Source organism: Myotis davidii, unplaced genomic scaffold (assembly GCF_000327345.1).
Source record: "Myotis davidii unplaced genomic scaffold, ASM32734v1 scaffold1364, whole genome shotgun sequence".
Lineage (NCBI taxonomy): Eukaryota > Metazoa > Chordata > Mammalia > Chiroptera > Vespertilionidae > Myotis > Myotis davidii.
Genome location: NW_006295736.1, coordinates 67,488 through 76,508, shown reverse-complemented (window position 1 = coordinate 76,508; position 9,021 = coordinate 67,488). Strand labels below are relative to the sequence as shown.

General features: G+C 61.3%; 1 protein-coding gene across 2 annotated transcripts in view; it reads right to left on the bottom strand.

The window, feature by feature from the left end:
* DBNL (drebrin like) overlaps positions 1–8,197 on the bottom strand; it is a 9,086-nt gene extending 889 nt beyond the window's left edge. The window contains exons 1-11 of one of the 2 annotated variants that reach the window (XM_006770375.2): positions 5,671–8,197; positions 4,199–4,311; positions 3,761–3,835; positions 2,829–2,975; positions 2,194–2,271; positions 1,702–1,850; positions 1,582–1,630; positions 1,305–1,389; positions 806–901; positions 600–712; positions 269–365 (exon numbers count right to left, since the gene is read on the bottom strand). In XM_006770375.2, coding sequence (XP_006770438.2) covers positions 269–365; positions 600–712; positions 806–901; positions 1,305–1,389; positions 1,582–1,630; positions 1,702–1,850; positions 2,194–2,271; positions 2,829–2,975; positions 3,761–3,835; positions 4,199–4,264 — 955 coding nt within the window. In that variant the 5' untranslated portion in view covers positions 4,265–4,311; positions 5,671–8,197. The remainder of the gene's footprint in view (positions 1–268; positions 366–599; positions 713–805; positions 902–1,304; positions 1,390–1,581; positions 1,631–1,701; positions 1,851–2,193; positions 2,272–2,828; positions 2,976–3,760; positions 3,836–4,198; positions 4,312–5,670) is intronic. The other variant, XM_015568217.1, reaches the window with a different exon arrangement.
* Between the last annotated feature and the right edge of the window lie 824 nt (positions 8,198–9,021).

Genomic DNA, 9,021 nt, shown 5'->3' with positions numbered 1-9,021 from the left:
CACACCATCCCCTAGGGCCTGGCTCTGGGCCCGTCCCAGCCAAAGGCTGGAGACAGCACTTCCTCCCGCACCAAGGCCACCCCCAGAGCCACCTCTCAGTCACACCTTCAGGCTCTACAACGAGGCAGGCACAGGGGAATCACACTGTGGATGAAGAGCTGCCTAGGACCCACAGAGAGGCCTGCTCCTCTCTCGCCCTCCAGTCTTCTGACACCCCTAGGGCTGCCCCCCTGAGGAACCTGTGGCCGGGGGTGGGTTGGCACAGTACCTGCCTGGTAGTCGTACAGGGCCCGGGCACAGAGGCCCTTCCCGCTCAGTCCGGGGTAGTGGTCCACACGCACAGAGCCAGGGTCCTGCTGCTCCCCCTGTGCGGACCAGAAAGAAGTCTGGGTCCTGGCTCCCTCGGCTGTGCCCCAGGCCAGGCCTCGGGGACCTCGCAGTGCTCCCCACCCAGAACCTCCCACCCAGTGGTGCTTGCCACCCAGCTTATCATCGCACAAGCGGCTCCAAATTTAAGGTAGTGAGCTCCCAGGTGTGGCTAGGGAGGCTGTCTCAGGGCCCAGGTCCTCGCAGCCCTGACCCAGGTGCAGGGAACCCACCATGGGGGGCTCCTCGTAGAGGGTCTCCTGCTCTGGGGGCTCCTCGTACATGGCCTCCTCCTCCGCCTGCACCAGGCACTCAGGGGCACTGGGTGCAGGCTCCTCACAGACACCTGCAAGGGCAGTGCAGCCGGCTTGGACCCTGGGGAGGGAGAGGACACCCCGTCTGTCCCCACCCCAACCCCCAGGATGGCCGAGAGCCTTGCCTGTGCTGGGCCTTGAGGCGGCGTGAGCCCTCTCCCGACTGAGGGGGCTCTCTGGCTGGGGGAGCTGCCTCTGCAGGAAGGGGCTCCGCAGTTTGCCTGCAAATCGACAGTGAACAGGACTCACAGAGGCAGGGAGAACACAGCCCTGATCTCTCTGGACCCTGCTCACCCACCGGGACTGAACGGGGACTCTCTATCTCTGCAGCCCCTGGGGGCATGCGCAGTGCGGGAGAGCTGGCTGGAGGACTAGGCCTGTGTCCTTTGGGTACCATAGAGGTGACTGCTGTGGGCCCCTGGGACCCAGCTTGACAGCCAAGTGTGATCTCTCCCAGGGCTTATGGGGCCGGGGCTGGAGGCCCCCATCCTCTCCTCCAGGTCTGGCTCTGCAGGAGGTCAGGGCAGATCCTGTCCTCACGCACAGTTGTTCCTGGTTCACTCGTCCCTACGTGTCCCTCACCTCGCCCTGCTCAGGACAGGGCCAGGCACAGAGAACTCTCACCTGGCTGGGGGCTGGAGGTGGACGCGGTGGACACGGCTCTCTCCTTCTGCATGAACATCTCCCGAGGTGACTGCTGACCAGGCTCCTGGGGGCACGCACAGCCCCAGGGTGAGCGGGAACTGTGAGCCTGCCCACCTCCCACAGTGCTGGGGCTCACCGCCTCCCCGGGACGGGGTGAGGTACGCCCACACATCCCAGGTTCCCACCTGCAGGGCAGCTCGCAGCGGGCGGCCTCCACCCAGTGCGGGACGGGCCCTCCGGTGTGAGCACCCCTCACCTGTTCCTCTCTGCTCCTCGAAACCACTTCCTGCTGCTCAGATTTCCTGCTGGGAGGGCAGAGGGCAGTGCTGAGCCTCTGCCTGCTGACCACGGGCAGCCCCATCTCCCCGGGGCTCACCTCTGCCTGGCCTCCTGGCCCTGCTCCCGGTAGCGCTGCTCCCGGAGGGCGGCCTCCCGCAGCTCCCGCTCCCGGCGCTCCTGCTCCAGCTGCTGCCGCTCCTGCTCCGCCCGCCGCTTCTCCTGGGCCCGCCGCTGCTCCTCCTCCTCCTGCAGGGAGCGTGCTCAGCCCAACCCAGCGCAACTCTAGCCTCCTCACTTAACCCGCTAACCCCTGGGGTTAGCATGGACGAGAACATCGCACCAGTTTTTCGTTTAATTTTATCTTTATTGTTCAAAGTATTACAGACGTCCCCCCTTTGTCCCCTCCTCTCCACAACGCCCCCCCCCCCCGCCCCCAGCCTTCACCACACTACTGTCTGTGCCCACGGGTTATTCCAGGAGCTCGTTATGAGAAAACTGGCAGGGAGAGAGTGACGTGCTTATTCCATGCCTGGCGCACACAGGGCGCTCCACAAATGCCCGCAATCATTGTTGCGCTGGCAGCACTCACCCCTGCTTTGGCCCAGAAGCTGTCTTTGCCGAACCTCTTGATCTCTGACACGGCATTTGTCTTCTGGTACACGGAGCCCTGCGGGGACGGGGACAGAGCGCAGGGCCCAGGCAGGGACTGTCAGGACGGCGCCCGGCAGATGCAGTGTCCCCAGCCCAGGGCCCGAAGGAGGCCGATAGCAGTTGGCCTGAAGGCCTTGGACACTGCTGAGCAGGGAGGTGCAGCCCACACAGCAGGGTGGGTCTCTGGCTGTGCCAGGCCCTGAGGGTAAAGCCAGGGCAGGTCTAGGGCTTAACTCTAGCCAGGAGCCATTCCTAGGAGGATGGCCCCCCAGCTGCAGACAGCTGATCACCATGGCAGCGCTTACCACATCCCTATGGATCCCTGCTTACTGTCAGGGGTCTCGGCTCTCCACCTAGCACCAAGGCCACAGCCCCACAGGAGTCTGCCCCGACTAGGAGGGGCCTGCCCTGTCTGCCACTTGTTCCCCCATGGCAGCCACCACACAGGACACACTGGTGCTGTGGCCTTGAGATCAGGCAGGCAGGAGACAACCCGAGGGATCAGGTGCCGAGGTCGAGGCAGCCGTCTGGTCGCTGGGAATGCCCCCCACCCATGGCCCCAGCTCCACTCACCACTGGGGCCTGCGGGCCCATGTCCTGGAAGCGGCTACTCTCCCTGTGGAAAGTGTAGTTGGCACCCGAGGCCCTGGCCACCTTCTGCATGATACACTCAGGCTCCACGTCCTCCTCGGCCCTCGCATTGATGGTCACGTGGGCGCCCTGCAGTGAGAACAGTTGCTGCAGTTCCACGAAAGACCACATGCCTGCCTGCAGGTTAGGACCCCTGTCTTGCTTGTGCGTGAGGTCCTCGTGTCTGAAGTGTGTCCTGTGGCTCTGCCTTGAGCAGATGGCTCAGGCATCAGAGGGTTCTTTCTCATCAGTGACACCAGCCCTGACAGACGTGTAGAAGCCAGCACACATCATCTACACGAGCCACTGACTGCGGAGGAGCCAGCTATGGCCTCTGCCTGTCACCAAACACCCAGTGACCCTCTCTTCCAGCTCCTCGCTGGAGAAATGGAGGCACATCTGAGGAAGTGTTGGCAGAACTGGAAATCGAAGTTCCAGGTCTCCTTGCTAGTGACCAAGGAAATGCAGTCACCTGACCCTCAAAAACAAATGCTTTTGAAACCACACAAGGTTCCATTTATGACTGACATGCAGAAACGGATGGGAACCAGTGCATCGAGGGGACATGTGTGGGCACGGCAATCCCCTGCCTCCTCAAATCCCAGCATCATGGCGGGGTCCTGTTCACAGCACTCAGGAGGCCGGCAGGAGCAAGGCCTGCCAGGACCAGCTCCCGCCCGCACGGTCCTCGTAGTCCTTGGCCCCGCCTCCCCTGAAGCCATCCCCCCGCCCCTCTGCACACTCGCTGAGCAGCCTCCGTCACCCCGAGGCCCAGACAGAGCAGGACGTGGGGCACACCTCCATTCTGACTGTGGGTCCCAGCGCTCCCTCCACGCACACGGGCTGAGGAACAGGCCCTGCAGGGACAGCCTCACCTTCAGGAAGCCGGCCATGGTGCTGACGTGGTTGGCACACACCCCCTTCCGCACATCGTTCACGCCCTCGCCTGTCTGCAACACAACGCACCCAGCATGACCTACCCATGCCCTAAAGCCACTGCCCTCCTAGGGACTCGGCAGGTTGCTGGGCAGCTTCCACTATGGGGCATTGAAAATCCTTGTCCCCACCAGCCCGCCCTGCACTATCAGAGCCCCCCGGCCTTTCTCCAAGCCCTCAGCTCCCAGGGGACGGGAACAGGGTGTCCTGTGGTTGCTGGTACTTCACTCTGCAGGGGTATTTCTGGGCCCTCTCTGGGCCACAGTGAACCAGCCCTCCGGCTGTGAACTCTCCTCTGCTCCAATCACTCAGGGCGGGAGGGCAAGAGAGCTGCCTGGTCACACCTAGATGGGACCTGAGCCCCAGGTTTCACATACCCAGTTGATGAGGACAAACTTGGGCAGGCCAGAGTTGGGGTCCTTCACCCTGCAGAACGCGTACATCACCTTCCCGCTGTTGAGCTCCTCCACCACCTCCTCCAGGCCCCCCTCTGCAGCAGTCACAGGAGGGTCACAGGCAGCAGGCACCCCGCCCACCCAGCACCCCAGTCCTCAGGAAAGGAAGCCCAAGCTGCCTCCTGCATCAGAGTAAGATCCTGGCCTGAAGGGCGCGCCGGCTGATGCAGGACTGTGCTGACGAAACTCTGGTGACTTTTATCGCACTAGTGTAAACACCATTTTGTAAAATAGAAATGAGCCCTGGTTGGTGTGGCTCAGCAGTTGGAGTGTCAGCCTGTGCACTGAATGGTCACATATCTGATTCCTGGTCAAGGGCATGTACCTGTGTAGCAGGTTCAATCCGCAGGCCTGGTCAGGGTGTGTACAGGAGGCAACCCATCGATGTGTCTCTCTCATGTCAATGTTTCTCTCTCCCGGTACCTCCCTTCTTTCCTGGACCCCACAAAGGGCCCTGCCCATGTGGCTGCTCAGACTACAGGGCCACCTTGGAGGGCTGTGAGCAGACAGGACCGAGCCTCAGGGCTCAGTTCTTAGATGCTCACAGGAAGTGACGGGGCAGGAAGGGCTGCCCAAGACGTTCTCTCTGGACCCCGAGACCGAGGCCCACCATGTGCTAGGGTTTGTGGCTCTCACCTGCCTTGCACACCTCCCCAAATTGTGAAGAGGGGGTCAACTGCTAAACCCTGCAACTGTCGCCCGTGGCATCCCAGCACCACGGGCGTCCCACCGCATGAGGCCACCGCAGTGGCAGTCCTTCTGGAAAGAGGGCCGTGGGGAAGGTGCTGGAGAGAGGGAGGGCTCTCTACCAACAAATCCTCAGAACCAGCCGCTGGGGGCAAAGCTGTGCCTGGCCCAGGTCGGGGAGCTGGCCTCGAGCACACGAAGCCAGGCACCTCCGGGGGCTGCAGCTTGCCCCGCCCCCACCAACTCTGGCCAGGGGAGACCTCCTTATAAGAACGCCCGCGGACACGCATGCCAGCAGTATCGCCCAGGTCACCCCGTCCCAGCTGAGCATGGGCACTGTTGCTGGGGGAGTGCCTGCAGACAGGCAACCATCAGATGGGGCGGAGGGAAAAGTGCGTCTGCTCTTCCTCCTCCCCCTCCAGCCCAGGCCACCGTGAGCTCTCCCAGCTACAACACAGGGCAGCCCTGCCTGGCACCTCAGGCCAAGAACATGGAGGAGGGCTTACTTTTACTCAGCAGCCCTGGTGTGCCCCCCCCCCCCCATCCTGCCTGATCAGGGCCCAGAGAACTCCTCAGCACTGCCTGCCCAAGCCCTCCTGCTGCTGGGAGGGCTTAGATGCCACTGGAGCTGGGGCCCTGACAGCCACTCTCCCTCCACCCCCTCACCCTCCCTTCCGGAGCCCCTGGATCCCCCTGGCCATACTCACCCCCAGTGCCAGCCACACGGATGTCATTGCTGTTGCCTTCGTAGGTAAACAGAGCCCTGAAACAAAGCAGGGGGCCCTGTAGCCAGCACCTAGGGCACTGTCTGCCGTCATCCCTGACGGCTCAGCATGGCCGTCTCTGTGGGCCAGCACCGGCCCCACCGTGACCCACTGTGCCTGCCGAAGTGTGGCCTTCTCAGCTCTGAAGCTGCAACGATGCTGGCCTGCCTGACCATAGGGGCGTGTGAGCGACGGACCGAAGACGGGAGCATACATCCACCCTGAGGAAGGCTGAGCCTAAGATGTTATGGCCACTTTTTGCACATGCACGCGTGAAATACTCGCCTGGCTGCCAGGTGTGTGAATTTGAAAAGACAAAGACACCTGCACATTCCTGAACCCAAAGCACAAAGGAGAAGCAGGAAGGAGGGATTGGCACCAGGCCCCTGGGAGGGTGCTGCCCCCTGGGCACGTCTGCCATCTTTTGGGGCCTGCAGGCTGGTGCAGCAGGTCTGTCTAGGTCGTGACCCCCCTCCCCCCCCCCAAAAATGTGCAACACCAGAAACCACAGGGGTCATGACTCAGCATGGCACCTGGTCCTCAGGGGACAGGCTCCTTGTGGGGGCAAGATCTAGACCAGTGGTTCTCAACCTTGGCTGCACATTAGAATCACATTTTTAAAATCCTGATCTAGACCAACCAGAGTCTTCCCTCTGCACAGGTGACCCAGCCTACACCACTCTTCATCCTGTAAGACTAATGATTCATAAGAACTCTGGAAGAGATTTGGGCTTAAAAACATGTGCCCCAGAGGTGTTTAGGAAATAAGGTAAATTTTACTAAATGAGGGATACATATGGGAGGCTCCTTGCCAGAGCACAGGCCTGCTGAGCCAGCCGACAGACCAGGATCCATGGCAATCAGTCTGACGGGAACCAAGTCAGCCCCTGCTCGGCTCCCCACGGCCTTGCTAACACCACTGGGCAGAGCTGCCTCGACCCAAGAAATTCGGAGGAAACGAAATTCGATCCAGGCCCAGGGGATCTGGTTGACAGGGAGGACACGCTGCCAGGAAGGAACAAAGTTTCCGAGGAGAGGAGAGAGAATATGGAAGGAGAGAAAGAGGGACAAAGAAGACCTGGCAGGTGGTAGACCTCCCAGAGAACATTCTGGAAGAGGTGGCTTTCCGGTAATGCAGCCACCAGCACCAACTCTGCAGGAGCCCAGCTCCAGGCCGTGCTGTCGGACAGCGAGTCGATGGGGAAACCCGGTCTAGCATGTCCTCTCCCCAACGGAGGAGAGAACGCTATTCCCCCTGAAGGCCACAGAAGTCAGGAGCACAGACCAGCAGCAGGTACAGTGATGGCCGCCCAGCCGGGCTCTTCCAAGAAGGGACACAGCAGCTCCCAAGAGCCACGCTCCGTGCCTGCCCCCATCCTCTGGCCTCTCTCCTTTCTACCCTGGGCTCCAGCCTTAGCCATTCTTGGATGTTCCAGTTCAGAGGCTCATTCCCACATTTCCTCAAGTCCCCCCTTCTTTCTGATGAACATGAAAAGAGGGGTTCCTGGCCTGTTCACGGCACATGAAGCATGGGGCACTGGACACTTTATAATCCAGTCATTCCTTCCAAACACACTGAGAACCTGCTGCCTGCTGGTGATGGGAATGCAGCCACAAGAAAGCCTCCGAGAGGGACACACAGCAACACGAGCACTGCCAGGCGGAGGAGGTGCAGGAGCTGACCCAGGCTGTGATCTAGGGAAGAATGACCAGGGAGAACCAAGAGAAAGAGCCAAGGTGCAGAGCTGATGTCCCCACAGGCCTCAGGGCCTGGCCCAGGATCACTCAGCGCTGCGAACCACATCAGAGACCACCTCTTCTTGCTCTGATACCATCTTTCCTGTCTCCCTCATTCCACCCTTCTTCTGAGCACTGACCACACACCACAGCCCTGCACCAGGGACAGACAGGGCCCACCATGCTGCTTCTGGAAAAGAGAAAGGCAACACAAGACCAAATGGGTCTGGAGAAGTTGGGAAAACGGGACCACAGCCAGGGGCCGAGGCCCCTGCAAAAAGGCCACTGGGGAGCTGTGAGAACAACTTTGGGGGGGGGGGGGCCCTGGGATGATGTAGAAGGGGGGCACTCCCAGCAGAAGAGGCAGCCACAGTAAGGGCTCTGAGGACGGATCAGCCTGCAAGTCTGAGGAAGAGAAAAGAGGAAGGGCCCTGGGAGTGACGGTGAGCAGCTGGGCAGTCAGGGCCTGTCAGCCAGGTGTGGAGTCTGGGCTTTCCTGAATGAGCAACGGCAGTCGCTGCAGGGCTACAACAGGGAAGCGATTTCAGTGAGTGGGGACTTGCCACACAGTGTCTGCTGACAATGATGGCAGAGGCCGGGGCACAGCCACTGGAGCCCAGGTGTGGGGAGGAGGCTGGTGAGATGGATGGGCTCTGATTGGTTAGGACAGCGGTCGGCAAACTGCGGCCCCTTGAGTGTGGCTCTTCCACAAAATACCACGTGCGGGCACGCATGTACAGTGCGATTGAAACTTCGTGGCCACACTGAAGGGGCCAAAGAGCCAAATGTGACTGGCGAGCCGCAGTTTGCCGACCACTGGGTTAGGAGGAAAGAGGAAGCTTGGCACCCTCAGAGGAGGGGGGGCGGGTGGGGGGTTTTGCAGGCAGCTTTGGGAAGAAGCTCAAGGAAAGGCGGAAACATGGGAGGCCTGAAGAGGGACCCCTGAACTACATCATCCCCAAACCAGGGACAGTCGCTGAGAAAACAGGATAAAGAGAGACCTGGAAGGCCCACAGGACACCCAGGAGTCCTCTAGGTAAGTCAGACAGGGCTGCACCCGAGCAGCAAAGGAGCAACGCCCTTAACCGGGAGGACCGGCGAGGGCTGCAAAGGCAGGCTGCGTGAAAGCCACTCTGCTGGGCACCAGGGGAAGCAGCGAGGAGGAAGCAGCACTTGACAAGTGGAGGCCGGTCCCAGCAGCGCAGCTGCACCCAGCGGGCCCTGCCCCGAAGAGGGGCCTCTTAGTCCGCCACGCCTGGCATTTCTAACCGGACCGGCTCAGAACCAGTCCGGGAAAACCATGTAAGCAAAGGGGCTGCCCAGTCACCCCAGAGACTCGGACCAGGCTTCCAGGGGCCATAAAGCCCCAAACTCAGGAGGTCAGGTCTCGCAGGGGAAGTGACCGGAGGTGGAGGTGGAGGTGGGGGTGGGGAGGACGGCAGCAGCACCGACAAGCAGCCCGCTCCCCTGGGCTCCGGCACAGGAAGGGGTCTCCTCGGAGAAAGGGAGGTGCTCACACCTACGTGCACATAGCAGGGACCCAACCCCCGACCTCCT